Source organism: Palaemon carinicauda, chromosome 6 (assembly GCF_036898095.1).
Source record: "Palaemon carinicauda isolate YSFRI2023 chromosome 6, ASM3689809v2, whole genome shotgun sequence".
Classification (NCBI taxonomy): Eukaryota; Metazoa; Arthropoda; class Malacostraca; order Decapoda; family Palaemonidae; genus Palaemon; species Palaemon carinicauda.
In genome coordinates, this window is record NC_090730.1 from 96,806,618 (window position 1) to 96,825,054 (window position 18,437).

The following is an 18,437-nucleotide window of genomic DNA, read 5'->3' on the forward strand; positions in this document are numbered from 1 at the left end:
AGTAAATTTTTGTTTTTCGAAACCACAAATTTATCAATTTTTTTTTCTTGAAAACCCCAAGTTCCACAGTAAAACTTTTTTTTTCAAAAACAACAAATTTAAGTCTTTTTTTTTTCTTGAAAACCCCAAGTTTAACAATGAAACTTTTTTTATTGAATACCCCAAGTTTAACAATCACATATTTTTTTCTTGAAAACCCCAAGTTTAACAGTAAAACTTTTTTTTCGGAAACCCCAAATTTAAATAATTTCGTATTCAAACTTTTTTCTTGAAAACCCTAAGTTTCACAGCCAATTTTTTTTTTACGAAAGCCCTAAATTTAAGTCAAACTTTTGTTCTTGTAAATCCCAAGTTTAACAGTCAAACTTTTTTTTTTCTTGAAAACCCCAAGATTAACAGGCAAATTTTTTTTCATGAAAACCCCAAGTTTAACAGTCAATCTTTTTTCCTTGATACCACCAAGTTTCACAGTGAAACTTTTTTTCTTGAAAACCCAAATTTTAACAGTCAAACTTTTTTTCTCAAAAACCCAAAGTTTAACAGTCAAACTTTTTTTCTCGAAAGCCCGAAGTTTCACAGTCAAACTTTTTTTTTCCGAAAACTCCAAGTTTAACAGTCAAACGTTTCTCTTGAAAACCCCAAGTTTAACAGTCAAACTTTTCTTCTTGAAAACCCCAAGTTTAACAGTCAAAGCTTTTTCTTGAAAACCCTAAGTTTCACAGTCAATTTTTTTTTCTTGATACAGTAACCCCAAATTTAACAGTCAAACCTTTTTTCTTGAAAAACCCAAAGTTTCAGTCAAATCTTTTTTGAAAACCGCAAATTTAACAGTCATTCATTTCTTGAAAACCCCAAATTCAACAGTCATAATCTTTTTTCTTGAACGCCCTAAGTTTAACAGTCAAACTTATTTTTCTTGAAGACACTAAGTTTAATAGTCAAACTTTTTTTTTCGTAAAAAAGGAGGTGTCGTGAACACCCCCCCCCCCCCCTGAATCCGCTAGTGACTGGCCCCTACACCCCTTGTGCTTCTCCCAACTTCTTTCTCTCATTTTTAGTATTCAATATTTGCTAAAAATATTCTCTCCATTTCCTCTTAATATATTCATCCCCATGCAATATATTTCTATATCTAACCTTGATAAGTCCCAGTTGCCCCAAATCTTGTATTTTCCTTTTCCTTAGGTTTAAACTCTTATAGATATCCCTTTCTCCTTCTCCTATTTGTAGTCTTTCATGCAATTGGTGTACTACACTTCTGATAGCTATACCTACTTACCTCCTAGAATCTTTTTCTTCTTCTCTGTACTGTTCCTCTGCACCATGGGCATTCATTACTTTCCAGTCCTAAAAGGCCTTCGATTTTCTTTTAACCGACTCTTGCCCCTCTTCCCCACCACTACTTTTTTTCCTTTCAACACAACATAACCATTGGTTCTTCCCACTGATTCCTCTGTTTTCTCTACACATATTTCTTTCATACCCTCCCAGATCTTTTCCGCCCTGTTACCCTGTCCAATCTCCAAGTTCAACCTTTCCAGTTATTCCTCTCTCACAATCCTCCTAGATTTCTCGCCCTTTTCTCGCTAAGGTCCCAAACCTTAATTCTAGATATCCTCTTTCTATTCTTGGGTTTTTACCTCTCATTTTAAAATCCATCACTACCAGTTTTATGTTGTATAACACATGCTTCCCCCAAAATCACTTAATATTTCATCCCATTGTTTTTGTCAACTCTATTAACCAGGATGTAATCTATTTGACTTCCCACTCCTCCACTTTCATTGTTTATGTATGTATCAAGCTATTTGTACTTAATAAAAAAAAAATTTAAAATAAAAAAGAATATTTCATTTTGTATGTAGGCCTATTTTTGCCCTTAAAATAAGTTCTGAAGCTGAAAATTACTGTCTAGGGGGCTTACTTATATATCTGTACCATTTGTATATACTGTACATGTCAGGATATAGTCTTTGCAGATCTTCTAGTGCAAGACATTAGCAACAATTTTATCGTGCCTTTTTGTTTATTTGTTTTGAGGTAATGCTGGGCATCACTTGTGATATGGTTGATAGTCTCACTTTCCTGTTATTTTTTTTTGGCACAAAATTTATATTGATATTTGTTCTTCTATTTTATTTTGTGCATCATATACGTTGTGTTTTATCTTTTTCTGCCACTAACAAGTCTTCAATCTCCTTGAGCTATCCTATAGTCAACCATTAACAACCACTGTTTTCGGCTACATGCTGTGTCTGCTTCTGATACTGACCATGCAATTTTCAATTTTTCCCAATTCTCAGTTCTTTACTTGCCGCCATTTTCTTTTACTCCCATATCTCTCCATCAAAAGACATAAGTTTTTTTCGCTCCAAGCTTATAGTATCTCTCATCTTCACTGCGCCGGAGGTACTGCCCCAGTGTTCTTGTTCATGATGATGCAGACCTGCACACTTTGCATTCCCCTTCTACCTTTTATACCTTGCCACACTTGCTTTATTAATAGTATTTAAAGGTAAATGTGTCTAGTTTCAGTTCCAGTTTTATCAGAATAGATGCTCACCAGAATGTCAGCCAAGCAAACCCAATCCCCTACTGTGGTTCCCAACCACAGCAGTGGCCTCCCAGTAAACATCTTATACATACATATACCAAGGCACTTCCCCCAATTTTGGGGGGTAGCTGACATAAAACATATGAAACAAAAAAGGGGACCTCTCCTCTCTACGTTCCTCCCAGCCTGACAATGGACTCGACCTTATAAAGGATAAAAATCGCTACAAAAAACGATGTTACCAAAAATTGCTGCAAAAATCAGGAATAACATTTTTTTTTTTTTACCTCGAGGTTTTGTTAACAATTCAGGTTGAGAATCAGTTGGTGAAGAATAGATAGTGTAGCAATGTTGAAAACATTTTAGAATGAAAGAATAAAGGCATTTCCTCGGTAAAAAAGGTTTAAAATAATGTTGAGAGTGTTTCTCAGTACAGTACGAAGTGTACATTTTTTTTTTCAGAAGTGAATTTGCAATTAAGAATGACACCTAGAATTTTGAATGAGTTCTTTGTATTCAGTGAAACATTGTTAGTGTAGCCTACAGATTTGGGTAAAGATGTTCAGTGTTGTAGATTTTGTGTGTTTAGGTTAGTATATTACCTGAGACACAAATTTTAGCTAAATCTGCTAAATCTTAGTTGAGAGATTTTTTGCAATGACAGGTCTCTATTCAAGTGATGTAATCAATGCAAACAGTTGCTGCAGTAAGGGAATTTTGTAGTGCTGTTGGTACTTAAGGTTCTTGACACCTTTCCTTTGGTCTCTAGCTGCATCTACTTTTTATCCTTATGCTTTAATTCTGTCGCTGGTTTCTTTCTTCCATTAAACCGTCCAAATTCCTTTGACTATTCATACTGCAACTACTGCAGATTTTCCCTTAGTTGTAACTGGGAGATGGCCCAGCGGCAGACTGTATAGCCTAAATTTAATCCAATCCAAATTGAGTAGTATCAGTTGCAATAAGCTTGTTTCTAATGCTGGAACCACGTATGATGTATATGTGATACAAGAATTATTGGGTTAAGGACACTGCTTTGAAGAATACCAGTACAGAGATTACATACCTTTATTTACTATAGTGTCAGTCAAGAAGTACCCTTGTGTTTAGTCAATTGTTGAAAGGGGAATGGCTCTTCACTTATAAATCTTCCAAATAATTACCAATATGGAATTGTATTAATATGAGGATGTTATTCATATGCTTGATAGTAACTGTTTTTAGCACCAAAGTTATGAAAAGACATTTAACTTGTCTTAAAGAATATTCATTATGAATCTAGTTTAATTTATATAGTCTATGATGGTGACGTGACAGCGGTTATAGCATATTGCGACAAATGCTCATTTGAAGTTTCATCTGCGAACTCCTCCTTCAGAAAAGATTTTATGTAAGACTATTCTCGTAATACCAAGTAGCAAATTCAAAAATTATTATCATTTCAAATTAGGTATTGCCTTAACCATTTAGAAAATCCCAATTTTGTTACTAGATTTTAATACTGCCTTGAGCAAATCATGTGGAAAGTATTCGACAATCAGTTACTGGTTGCATTATAATAATGCAATAAGGTTTTTCTATGTTTAGGGCAATATTAGTAAGGATAGTAACTGACATAATCAACTATATCTCTAAATGATGGGGTACCTTTTCAACCAATACAATAAGTAGTAATGCATGAGATTTTATTATTTAAGACTAAAAAAAGAATAATTATAAGTTTTATTATAGATTAATTTGCATGATTGAATGACAGGTCATCATTGCTTGATTTGTTCGTTTCATATGAAGTTCACTTCATTTAGTTATTTATTGTTTAAGGTTTCCTATTATCTAAATAGATAAAGAATGAGAAAAAATACTATGCTAGTGGATTTAGATGGCAGTATAAGGTAGTGTGTGTGTGTCAGCCTTTCTATAAAGTTTGCTATATCCATGTAATCTGAGAAGACTACCGTGCCTTACTTCAGAAGCAGTGATAGTAGCCTCACCTAGGCTAACTTATCAAGTTTTGCGTAGTAGTTATAGAGTATCAGTCTGTAAGAGTTATTATAGAACGCAGTGTACTATAGAGCCATTGCCATCATTACAAGCTTCGGGTGCACAAAATCTTAAGCTTCATTTAGTTTTCTTGAATTATTTGGTGAAAATATCTGATGGCACATAGGAGCCTACAGGTTGTTTGATAATTTTCTTGTGAAACATAGTATATTTATGCAATATATTAGGGCTTGCAAGGGCCGTTTATATGAGCCTTCAGTTGCCAGATTCAGGTTGACCAAGTGTAATTGGAATCCTAAATAGAAGGACGGGTCAGGAACTTGGTTACATCTTCTACATAGCTTACAGTTCTGGACCAAAAGCTATGGTTCAGCTAGTGTATGTAGTGATAAAGCTTAGTGAAATACTAAATCAATTTCACAAAAGATTATGTGATTAAATCTTGTTTAATGGCTAAGATGTTTGGGTTCCATGTTAGCAGCATTGTATGGGATACTGAAATAATTTTCACAAGGTTAGCCTGTGGAAGCTAAAACGTATACAGGTCTCTCTCATTTTATATGTGAAAGCTATAGGGTGGTTTGGCAGAGAGATTTATACTATAGAGTACCAAACGAAGGATTTTAGTTTTATGAAAGGTAAATCATAGCAAATTTATCAAGCCTTCCTTACTCAAGGCAATAATGGAAACATTGATAATGTTCACAAGATAAGATATATCAAGACGGTTTCAGTGTAATTTGATTTTAAAACGAATTATTTTTATCACTCCATCACCCACCTCCAATAAAGGATGGTGCTGCATGATGACTTTCAAGTAAGATTAATTTAAATGAAACATATTTTTTGTAATATGATTCTTTATTCAAATACTTACCTGCTAGTCATCTAATTCTGTCTACCTCGCCATTTTATACAGGTTTAAAATGACTCCTATTATATGACAGTCTTGGGAGTTTATAGGCTTGTGGAGAGAGAGAGAGAGAGAGAGAGAGAGAGAGAGAGAGAGAGAGAGAGAGAGAGAGAGAGAGAGAGAGAGAGAGGTGGGGTGGGGGTAATACAGCATTTTTTAGAGGTCGGGAAGTCAATGATTTCAAATGATTCAAACATGATGGCTGCCAAGTGAGTATTTAGATAATGAGTTTTATTATGAGAATTATGTTTTTTTTATGGCACTCGAAGTTTGATTGCATTTGTAGCAGTACAAGCTGATGAATTGTAAGGGTGTCAGATGAAAATTCCTAACCTACCTCAGCTGAAGTACATTAGGTAGCACTGCAATCACATGTAATCTCTTTTTGTAAATATGACCATTGAGTGTTCACTGCTACATCATTTGCAAACTCTTCTATATGTGCCTAATTAGAAATGGTATTTATTTGAGAAAACACGTTATTACATTTCAATATATGAAATATATTTCAGGAAAAATATGGGAAATATACTTAATATGACATCTTATTTACAAATATGAAATATAGAAAATTGTATTCCACATACTGTATTAGGAAAATTACTTGTCTATATGCAATCAGTTAGTATGGAACAAATATGAACCAGATGTTTTGTGTGGCTTATATATGAATTGATACTGCAGTAATTTAAGTTATCAGCTTTAAGTACTGTAAATGGAATAATTTTTAATAAAAGTAATTTTATGTTAATAGGATATTGCATGTAACATAGGTAGTGTTTAGAAAGTTTTTGTGCACTGATTTATTCAAGAATTAGTCTTCAGTATGTTTTTATGTATTATTTTCATGAGTACATTTATGTTATAAATTTGTAACTTTTAATAGAATATCTGGTATTGTTTTTTTGGCTGAAACATTTGCTTAAGTCTACAAAATGTTGATGTTACAGTAATAAGAATCCAGATATCATTTAGAAATTCTATACAGTAAGATTTTCTGGAATAAACATACCTCCTTAGTTTTGCCAAATCATTGTCCAGTTCTTTTTAGATGTCGGCGACCTCCTAAAATTAGGGGAAATGCTATGGTAGACAGAGGGATTGCCAAGTACAGACATCCAGTTAAATTTTTTTTAGCCACACTGCACTTGCTTCCTCTTGGCTTAGAGCCCCACTGCAACAGACCAGAATGGGAATAGCCATTTGTCACATTTGACTTGTAGACAAAGGGTGCCTAGTTGAGAGCGTGCAGACTGAAAGTAGTAGAGTTGGTATGTAGAGATTATAGTTACAGAGATTTTTAGGACATAAACAATAAAAGTGTGTTGTGTCTTTAAATTAAGTGAGAGATTCTTGTGCTGCTCATAGAACCTACCCCAAGATTGAAAAAATAATGTTACCATAGGTGTTTAAAGGAATGTATGAGTACTTTATTGAATATTACTTATTATCGTTAAAGAAATTTTGGGTAAAATGTTAGGAAACCCCAGCAGACTTTAATTTACTGACAGCACCTTCCCTTCAACAAATGCACTCGCATGTTTTTATCAATGAATAGCAATTCATAATAATTTATTCTGGATTTGGATGGTTTTATGCTTATTTTATGTGTTTGGTTTTATTCATTCCTCATTACTAGAAGTGTTAGAACTGCTTGTTAATTTTTGCATGAATTTTAGTTATATCCTGCTTGGTAGTTACTCCCTTATTTATGCAGGTCCTCTTGTGGCAAGATAAAAACTTTATCAGTTGGATCATTGTTAAGCTCAGGAAGCCAAGCAGTGGTGTGGAGAGGACCACGAAAAACTTCCCTCATAAGAAGGATGATAAAGGTTTGTTGCTTACCTTTTGCAAGATACCAGTTTCATTGGTATTTGGTAACTTGTATCTTGATCTATCTTAAAACTGACAGTACCTTCTTAGTGTGTATATATTTTGAAAGGACATACCATCATTATCGTGCTGGACTTATTGTACTGTAGGTTGTTCTAACATTTGTTTGCAAGATACCATCTATCCATACTTGCACTGTTTATTGTTAATTACTTTTCTTCATTTCTTTGGGTGTCTTTTCCCTAATTTGTTGTCAAATTTTTTTTTTTTCACAATTTGTTGCTCAAGCTTTCAGCCATCATATAATAAGAAGTAATTTTGATCAGCATTATGAGCCAAGATGTACAACTCAGTGGTCTGCTTAAATAATTCTAATAAATTATAGTTCATAATGTTTTCAAGTCACTTATCTCTAGGAAAGTGAGGTAAAGAAAGTCAAATATTTTTTTGGGTCTGTGATTGTTCTTTATTACCCAGGTGTATAAAGGATGATAATTAGAGCTCACAGTGTGCATTGAAAAACTGTAAATCCACAAAGATTTCAGTGCAGTGTGATAACAATAATGATTTTATATTTGTCTTTTAAGCTGACATTTTGATTTTGTCATGTTTAGTGGTGAGTATTGGTCACTATACTTTTAGCAAATAGCATAGTTCACATTACAAATATTGTCATTATGGTAGTCATTATTTTTTTGTTTCTCTATTCTCAGGACACACTTTGGGGTAGACTTGATGCCCTTATTATAGATACTCCTCCTGGCACCAGTGATGAACACTTAACCATAGTCAAGCTTTTGGCAGCAGCTAAACCAGACGGGGCTGTTATAGTAACCTCACCACAAAAGTTGTCAGCAGGTATTTTATTCATGAGCTCAACTTTTCATTGTTATTTGCTTAGGTTAATCAGATCTTCATGATTGTCATCTTCTGTTACGTTCTTAAATCAGGTTTTCCATTTACTGTAATAAATACGTAATGAGATCTATACATTTTCTATTTTACAAATTTTCCATTTAAATTCTCATTTAATCCAAACCTTCGTCCTTGCAGTTTCTTAATAATATTTTGGTCTCTTCAGTAGGTTAGCTTTAATTCCCTTTTATATCTACCAATTTTACAACTGCAATCTTGTTCACCTTTATCCTATCGATTGTCCCTTTTTTATAATACAGTACCTTTTGAATTCACTTTTAATTTCCAGCTTTGTAATTAACTATGTAACCAGTATAACAGATATATTCTGCACTTACTCCATTTAGATATTATCATCATCTGGTACAGTTCAGAAATGCTAATGGCGAGTTATTTCAAAAATTCGTAGTTTTCCTAGCCATAAAAACTTGAATCCTTTAAAATAAGAGATGACTTCAGCATGAATTGTAATGGCCGTTGAATATTTAACAAGGTAGCTGGTTATTGATAGGGCATGCGATGGGAAGCCTTTGCCACCAGCCTGTCACTGACTAGCTACTTGACCTTCAGCTTAGAATGGTGAAGGAGGGTTAAGGTGAGAAGTGTAATTTAAAGACTCTGGTTTGTATAGCTAGGAAAAATATAAATTACTTTTAGTTTACGTATTTCTACATGCATACAAACTTTTTGTCCTTTAAAATAGGAGACTTTTGCTTTGGTGGGAGGAAGTCTTATAGACCAAAGATGGAAGGTTCTTTTTCTTCTCTGGACGTGCCATCCCTTCTGGGCTTGTATGGGAGCAACAAAGGGGAACTTCAATAACTTTCTAATAGCTGCATGTAGAGATGCAGAAGCTGTTAGGGCCTCGGTCAGTACTGGCTTAAGAGGAAGTCAGTACTAGATAACAGAAAACCTATTTTCCTAACAGGGAGATGACGGAAGTGTTGAACCAAGTGCATCAAGAAAAATGTTTGGCTAGCATTAGATGTTTGATGATCATGTAAGTGTTGTGGCTGCTGCATCCTCTCGAGAAAGGAGCAAAAGAGGTAGAAGTGCCAGTCATTCTACCTCTCCATGAGACTTCTGCCAAACACATTGCCTTAGCAGGATGCATGCTTGTCCCTTGAGAGAGCTGGGAGAGTTACACAACTACTGTATTAAGCAGCCACCTGAGGACCCAAGAAAATGGTTCCAAAGAACTGTGGGCAATATCTGTAAGGTACAGAGAAGCAAAGGTGGTCTGAAACCCTTTGACACACTCTTCATCTCAAGTATATCAACAGGTAGAGGTCCTCACTGACCAAAGACATATGTGCAAGTAAGTGCCCTCACAAAGATAGAGGAAACGGTGTCTGGAAATATCTTAACTGTTCCTCCTGAGACTAATGACAAAGGCAAACTTATAAGAGAGATATTGAGTCCCCTTCAAGTAGCACCGCAGGGCCCCCACAGGACACCAGGCATCTTTGCATCAACTTATCATCTGAGGAACAGGATTGAGAAGTTCTTGAACTGGTGTTAGAGACTGACTGGTGCTAAGTCTTTGTAAAAATGTTTGTTGCAATGAATATGACAGAACCCACATCTCTCTAAGATTGACAGGATGAGAAAACCTGAAAACTTTCCTACTCTCTTGCCATTGCAGAGATGAAAGTCTTGAGGGAAAGATCCCTCAGATTAGCAGGAGGCAGGTGTGTCAGTACCTTGAGGACAAGGTCCATCCCACCCTGGGAACTAAATCCAAATGTAGGCAAGACTGCTCAAGGTTCTCTTTGAGCCTGGAGTGTTCGTCCAAAGAAGTGGGATCCAAACCCTTATTAGGAGCCTCTTCAGCAGAGGCGGGCAAGAAATTCTACGATCTACTGAAAGGTGGGGTGGCTGGAGGAACATGACCTGTGTGACCCTCGTTGTAGTTAGGGTGCCTCTTCTGGAACCTACCTAATAGGTAGTTAGGTATAAGATTCCTATGCTGGATCGAAATAATGCTGGCTCTTGCCACAGACATCCCCCAGGGGAGATAAGTACTTGAAGGAGGAAATATAGATCTGGGAAGATGTATAAGAATGATGATGATGAGATGGATGCAATGCCAACAAACCCATCGAGTAATGAATAGATCTGCTGGAGTCCAGAGGATAAGTCTAAGGGGGCAAGTAGCCATAGTTCACTTAAACCCAGTCCTTTCAGGTCCTCTAAAAGATTTTTCTTATACTTTGGTCCTCTCCAGCTGAGCACTGTAGAGCATCTTACCTACCCAAAGAGGTAGCAGAAAGGGATAGTTTGTGACTTGATGCCATCCCAATGTTTCCATCCCAATGTATCCACTAGAATGGCTTGGGAAGGTGGATGAACACTTTAAATTTTACTTGGATAGTGTAGGTACTCAGTCCCTTTAGGAACCATTACCTGTTCCTGTTATGTCAGAATTGTCTGTAATACTAGGCTCACAGTTTAGTAGACCGAACTCTGGGGAAACAGTGTTTTGGTGAACTTCATCACTCCCTCCCTGAAGAAGTTAGAGGCTTTCAAGGACAAAGTATTCCCAAACCATACTTGGCATACTGTTTTGGTGATTGGTCCATGTGGGAATGGTTCCCTGTAGTCGATATTACAGCCGTAGCTGTCATGCTGGGGTTTAATTCCGCTTGATAGACCTAGTGGTTATCGATTAGTGAGTGAGCTCCGTTATTCCCACCAGGAATAGGGGAGCAGCTCTCTAAGGGCACCAACGCTACTCCTAGATTAGGACAGGAACAGGGAGGGTAGGTGTAATGTCTCCCCTTTGCTTGCCCTGCGGAGAAATTTATGGGTTCCAATTGGGACCATTCACTTGAATTCAATGAAAGGAGAAGTCCATCATATCGGGGTCATAGCTTCACATCTGGTGGGAAACTATCACCATTCAAGCAAAATCCAAAGTTTGTTGGTTTTATGTAGACCAACCTTTTGAATCACAAGTCTGCTCTCCACTAGGATGTTAAGGAAGAGAAGGCCCTTTGAGGTTATGTTCCAATATCAATTGAAAACAGCTGCATTCCTCAAAGGTGTGGTGGTTGACCTCATATGTTCTATTAGGACGAGGCTTATCACAGGTATTATCTATGTAGCATATCTGTCTCTGGCTTGTTCATTCAGTAAAAGACTAGTTCCTCCATGATTTGAGGGTAGTAGGTTGGCCAGGGCACCAGTCACCCATTGAGATACTACCACTAGAGAGTTATTGGGTCCTTTGATTGGCAAAACAGTACAACATTGGATCCCTCTCTCTGGTTACAGTTCATTTTTACTTTACCTACATGTCCACCGAATAATCTGGCCTATTCTCTACACATTCTCCTCTGTCCTTATACACTTGACACCACTGAGAGTAACAATCAATTCTTCTTTGCTCAAGGGGTTAACTACTGTGCTGTAATTTTTCAATGGCTACTTTCCTCCTAATAAGTGTAGAAGGGACTTAGCTATGGTGAACAGCTCTTCTAGGAGGACACTCCAAAATCAAACTATTGTTCTCTAGTCTTAGGTAGTGCCATATCTGCTGTAACAAGGTCTTCCACTGTCATAGGGTAGAGTTCTCTTGCTTGACAGTACACTTAGGCACACTATTCTATCGTATTTCTCTGCATGTTTTTTTTTTTTCAAGTTTTTATAGTTTATATATGAAAGGTCAATTTTAATGTTGTTACTGTTGTTAAGATAATTTAATTATTCTTTACTTCGTCGCATGTTTATTTATTTTCTTGTTTCCTTTCCTTTCTGTGCTATTTTTCCATGTTAGCATCTTACTTTTCCAACTAGGGTCTTAGTTTAGCAAGTAATAATAATAAACCTCTTGACCAAACTGGAAGGAGAATGTCAAAGTATGAGACCTGATACCCTCCTCACAGGAGAGTGACTTCCTAAATGCCAGGTCATTTCTCCTATGTCACTAGAGAAAGGATGAAGGTAGTTGCTTAAACTCTTCCTCATCTGGCGTACAGATCCACTGACTGAACCCTAAGGTAGTAGTCCGCAGGTGAGGTCTGTCATTTCCGCTTGAAGAAAAAGAGCGCTTGCTAGAAGTCCCAATGAATGTTTTTTTGCAAGAAGCCTGTTGCGAGACTGCACTGCTGCTTTTTCTTTCTGAGAAGTGTATGAAAGGGAGAATAGGTGGAAGAGGGGGTTAGTAGAGGAGGTAGCAGAGGGAATGAATTTGTATATTCTCCCCATGTTAGATGCTCCTCCTTGCTACCAAGAGTGTTTCAGTTATTTTTATTGATCAAGAACAGGTGGGCTACTTCTCTTGAGTTTTCTGATATGTTAAAAAAAAAAAAAAAAAAAAAAAAAAAACCAGTTTAACAATATTTTCAGGTTGGAATTAATGAGTGGCTGTTAAGATGACTGAAGAACTACATGCATTTCAAGTCTCTGAAAGCATGAAGCCTCCTTCCCGGGAGACTGAGTATGAAGCAAAAAGCGTCAATTAGGCACGATCTGAAATATGACTGGTTAGGCCAGAAAGGGTATGGAATCATTCCTTGCGATTATTCTTTAAGAGCCAATAGGAGAAGACTGTAGAATGGTTGTATAAGATTTCCAACGCAAAAATCCAGGATTGTTCTATCTCTGTCAACATTTTCTGATGTGGAACCAGGAAGGTTGGCATTTATAAGGTGTAATATATCAAGTTGGTTAGAGTGTGACTTAAATTTAAAATTAGTTTATATTGTGTCTTCTACAATCACATACACATCTCCAAAGAAGTATGGTAGTCAGCATAGACTACAAGGTAAGATTAAATAGAATTAATAAAATTTGAATATAATTCATTATTTTAATATTTACCTTGTAGCCTAGGCATCCATTTCCCTCCCTTCTTCCCTCCCCAATTTTAGAGATGCCAAGAGAGTTTTTTTTAGGGTTTGTACAGGTCTACAATACTCTTGTTTTTTGAAGCTCTTGGTACAAATGCTACCAGTGATTAGTATTCGTCTTGTAGTGCTATCTATTGGGAGGACTAGTCCCCCCCTCCCCCCCCCCCCTCTCTCTCTCTCTCTCTCTCTCTCTCTCTCTCTCTCTCTCTCTCTAGTTGTTTGTTGGTGGCATGATGCTATGCTAGGATGTAATTAACATATTTTAATCAACTCTTTTGGGCTTTTCTCTCAGGTTTAACTGAAATTAGTCATACCTTATTTTGTGTTAGGTCCCTGTAAATATTGTGGTGGCCATATAGTAATTACTTAATTTCACCATGCACAAATTCCTTGTATTTAATTTCAACTTCGGTTTTTATGGCATCATGTTAAAATATTGTTAGTTGTTTCAGTATAAATTCAGATTCCGCAACTTTGAGGTCACATACAATACATTGTTTGACAATTTACTGATAAGTTTGTATGCCTTCATAGCATTGTGGTCGAATTTGGAATCAAAATCCAGTCAAATACATTTTGACATTGTCCTGGGATCATTTACATAAGTTTGAAGTTGAGAGAGTTTTATTTTTATACTTACCTGGTAACTGCTTGCATTTTATTTTTTTTTGCTGTGTTCAGACTTGGTGCCTGGTTTCCGCATTTAATTTGACATATGTTGGACAACTGGTCTTATCTTCTGATAACTTAATTTGCTCTCTTGCAATTATGTTTAAAACTGATTTGTTTTTACAGTAACATATTAAGAATAATTTCACTTAGACCCTAGTCTCTTTGTCTGTTTAGATTTAGGTTCTCTATTTTTATTAGATTCAATAGTATTCATTTCCTAAGTAACATCTCTCATCTACAATCCCTGGAGTGGTAATTAACCAGTAAACAAAATGAGTGTTTGTGCAGAAAATTTAAAAGTTATCTGGGGGCCCTTATTAAGTTCTGTACTTTTCAATTTTAGGTGTGGTAAGCCGAGAGATTCGTTTTTGCCAGAAAATGAAGGTTCCAGTCCTAGGAATAATAGAAAATATGTCAGGGTTCACATGTCCATGTTGTTCTGTGAGTATAATTTAATATTTTTTAAAATTTAGTTTTAAGTTGATGATGCTCAGAAGTATTATTATTAGAATATTTATGTGTTTATTTGATAATAAGATAAACTTTTCAACATTCAAGTAAATATTTTAGCTTATGCTAAATATAGATAACTATGATATCTTATGTTGTTTAGCCTTGTAACCGTAATGATGTATAGAGAATTTGTAACTGTGTGAATGAGTATATTTTGTAACTATAATAGAAAAGATAGCTTATTAACATGTGTAAAATTTTTGCTCTCTTCAAAATCATAATGTTAGTGAATTGTCAATTTTTAATAATATTTGAATAATAAAAATCACTGATTATGTTTGTTACTCTTTACTTCTTTAAAAAGATAATTGAATGTTAAAATTATGGAAATAGGTTATCGCATTAAATGTAAGAATTCATTATATGTTCCGTCACTAAATACAAACCAATGCTATTAATAGGGGATATTACTTTCTTCGAAGCTGAAAGACGAGCCATAAGACTTTTAGCAAGGGTTAACTATCCACAATCTAGTTAGTGGGGGATGGGGGTTAGTTTCTATCCTGATCACTCCCACACGTTGGCTGAAGACCCATTTTGCCTTTGGCTCTCGTGGGGAGAAGGGACGTAGCCGCTCTTTCCCCCTCACCATTATTGACTTGCCATTATTGACTAATTGCTTTTTCTTCTTCTTTTCAGTGTGTTTGCTCCCTCCTTGGCCCTCCTCAAGCTAACTTGCCCGGGACCTGAGGGCCGCTCTTGCGGGACTTTCATGTCCTCTTTGGATACGGACCAGCATCTAGTCCAAAAGGGATTCTTTGCCATCATTGTCTTCCTCAAAGTTGAAGAAGCATAGGACTCCTTCTTTGAACCCCCGATTTCTTTCTGAAGCTCCTATTCAGTCGCTCTCCCCTGGTAAATGATCGAACAGAAGCGTAAACCAGTTAACACCAGGTCAACCCCGGTCTCTAGGGATGGTGCTGCTTCCCCTAGAGAAGCGGCCCCACCCTTCCCCCCAGGTGAGACTTGTTCTTTCACTGATCTGTTCCAGGTGTGGCTGTCACTGGGTTGGACTGGTGCACCGTCAAAGGAGGCTCTGCTTGATCTTCTTCAACTCGGTGCGGAGAGAAAGCAAAGTCCGACTTCAGATGTTCTCCTTACGCACCTGCCAGGAGACGTTTCTTTGGTTCTCTCAAAGACCTGCGATCCCTTCTTTCGCCCATCAGACGATCTCCCTCAGAGTTTGGTCACTCGTCAGTTCTCGCCACTCGCCAGCTCCTCGTCACTCATCACCTAGAGCGCAGACCTCTTCCAGAGATTGTCACTCATCACTCGTCTCGCCTTCTAGACCAGCGTTATACTCAATGACAGCCTTCTGGTTCCCGACCTGTTTCATTGGACTCTCTCCAGATTCGTCGTTCGCCAGCCTCTGCGGCGTTCGCGTGTCCATCGTCACTCTCCGACTACTCGTCACTCGCCAGCTGTTCGTGGTTTGTCAACTGCCGTTTGATTCTCCAGACTTTCATCATTCTCCGACTGCTCATCACACGCTCGCAGTCCGCTGTTCGTCAACTGTTCACAGTTCTCCAGCTACGAGTCACTCGCCAATGACTCGACGTTCTATGGCTGGCAATCGTTCTCTGGTTGGCCGCTGTTCTCCAAAGGCTCGCTATTCACAAGTTTCCTGTCGTTCGCCAGCTGCTTGTCATTCTACAGCAGCTCGCCGTTCGCCAACAACTCGCTGGTCTCCAGCTAATAGATGTTTGACAGTGCCTCGTTGTTCACCAGTTGCTTGTAATTCGCCAGCTTCTCGGTGTTCGCCAGCTGCTTGCCATTCTCCAGACGCTCGTCGTTCGCCAGCTGCTTGTCATTTACCAGCTGCTCGTCATTTGCCAGCTGCTCGTCATTCGCCAGCTGCTCGTCATTCGCCAGCTGCTCTTTGTTCTCCAGTGGCTCATCTTTTGGCAGTCCCTAGGCGTTTGTCAGCCGTTCATCGTTCGTCAAGCTATAGGCGATCTCCTTCAGACCGAAGGGTAGTGAGGCTGAGGAAGGTAGCAAGACAATTCCTCAGACGAGAAGAACTCCCAGCCCAGAGATGGTTGTGTCTCCTATGTTACCTATCATCACTGGCCACTCTAGTTCCCAATGACTGCCTCAGGATCCGATCTCTCCGATGGCAGCTGAAGTCCAGTTGGAATCATTCCAGCGATTCCCTGGATATTCTAGTTCCCACAGGACTGGAAGAGCAGACAGACCTCAGATGGCGGGTAACAGACGAGAACCTCCGCAGGGGTGTCGACCTTCTCATCCTTCCCCCGGATTTGATGCTCTTTTCAGATACCTCAAAAGAAAGGTAGGGGCCCCACATGCTGCACCACACAGCCTCAGGCCTTTGGTCAAAGTTCGAATGGTACCAGCACATAAATATCTTGGAGATGACGGCAGCCTTCCTAGCCCTCCAACAGTTCCAGCAGTTCCTGACGGGCCACTCGCTGGTGTTAATGAGTGACAACACCACAGTTGTGACTTACATCAACAAACAAGGCGGTACCTTTTTGCAGCCCCTATCCCATCTAGCAGTAGAGATACTTAGATGGGAAGAAGACAACTCGGTGTCTCTATCAGCCTGCTTCATTCCGGGCAGAAGGAACATGCTCGCTTACAATCTGATCACATTAACTCAGATAGTGGGCTCCGAATGGTCTTTGAATCATTTAGTAGCCCCAGGACATGACTTTGTTGGGTTCCCCGACTGTGGACTTGTTCGCGACGTCCCAGAATTTCAGGTGCCCTCTTTACTGCTCCTCTGTCCCGGATTTCCAGGCTCTCTGGCGAGATGCATTCCAACAACGGTGGGACAACATCGACGTTTATGCCTTTCCCCCATTCTATTTGATGAGAAGAGTACTCAACAAGACCAGAGCATTTGACAATCTCTCGATGACCTTCATAGCTCCACTATGTCATCACGCAGAATGGTTCCCAGACCTTCTGCAGCTCCTAACAGAGTTTCCGAAGGAATTCCCTTCACGACATGATCTACTCAAACAGCCACATGCGAACATCTTCCACAATGCCATAGTTTCGCTACCACTTCACACCTGGAGACTATCCAGCACCTCCTCGCTCAGAGAGGATTTTCGCAATGTGTCAAAACAGATGGCTGAATATCTTCAATGATCTTCAGCTTTGGTCTACCAGGCTAAGGGGACTGTATTCTTTGGTTGATGTCGTGGAAGTGGTACCTCTTTCCTTGATGCCATTATTCCAGCAATAGAGGAGTTCTTTGTTCACGTCCACCTTCGAGAAGAAATGGTTCCTCGGTTTCAGCAGTAAAAGGTTACCGGTTAGCCTTGAGTCGTGCCTTTAAGCTGAAAGGAGTTGATATTTGTTCCTCGAAACTTTCTTTCCTCACACGAAGTTGCGAGCTTACCTGTCCCGAGTTCCACCTCCTTCTTGGATCCTTCAGTCTCTGAAGGGTCCCCCTACGAAGCATTACGCCATGCAACAGATCATCACCTCACTCTGAAGATGGTGTTCCTACTCGCTTTGGCTTAGGCCAAAAGAGATAGTAACTGTATGGTTTTTCTTATGATATTGCTCATTCAAGGGGATTGGGGGAGTTAATTCTCAGCTTAGTCCCCGAGTTCATTGCCAAGACTCAAAATCCAAGGGTAGCAGATTGTAGATTTGTTTCCTTCCGGGTTGTGAGTCTCCGTACTGTAACCAATAATGCGGATCAACTGTTACTATGCCCAGTAAGGAGTTTGAGGTATTACCTCAAAAGAATGTTAGTAGCTCGCCCCGAGTGTCGGCACTCTTTGTCAGTGCGGGGTAGGTCAAGACGAGGGTCATGAAGAACACCATCTCTACTTGGATTCGCAGGGTCAGAGACCTGGCTCTGAATCCTGATTCTCATCCAACACAATGACCCAGAGCTCATGACGTCAGGGGTATTGCAACATCCCTGTCGTTCAAAGGGAACTACTGTGGCACAGGTACTGCAAGGGGCCGTGTATGGAATCGTCAGACGACCTTCACTGCCCACTATCTGCAAAACTTAACCCACAGGAATACAGACACTTTTTCCATTGGTCCTGTGGTGGCTGCACAGCACATGCTTTAGACACCTCAAGCTCCTTGATGGACAAGTAGGAGAGGGTTCAGGGCAAAGATTACCTGGGATTAGTATGGGAGGAATGTGTATGAAGGACTGGCTCTTTCTTTTCTACATCTTCCCCTC

The 18,437-nt window shown here is 38.6% G+C and overlaps 1 protein-coding gene across 2 annotated transcripts in view; it reads left to right on the top strand.

The window, feature by feature from the left end:
• Positions 1–18,437, top strand: part of LOC137642602 (cytosolic Fe-S cluster assembly factor NUBP2 homolog) — a 164,827-nt gene that overhangs the window by 118,792 nt on the left and 27,598 nt on the right. For both annotated transcript variants that reach the window (XM_068375303.1, XM_068375305.1), the window contains 3 exons: positions 7,186–7,300; positions 8,015–8,159; positions 14,085–14,182. In XM_068375303.1, the coding sequence (XP_068231404.1) occupies positions 7,186–7,300; positions 8,015–8,159; positions 14,085–14,182 (358 nt within the window). The remainder of the gene's footprint in view (positions 1–7,185; positions 7,301–8,014; positions 8,160–14,084; positions 14,183–18,437) is intronic.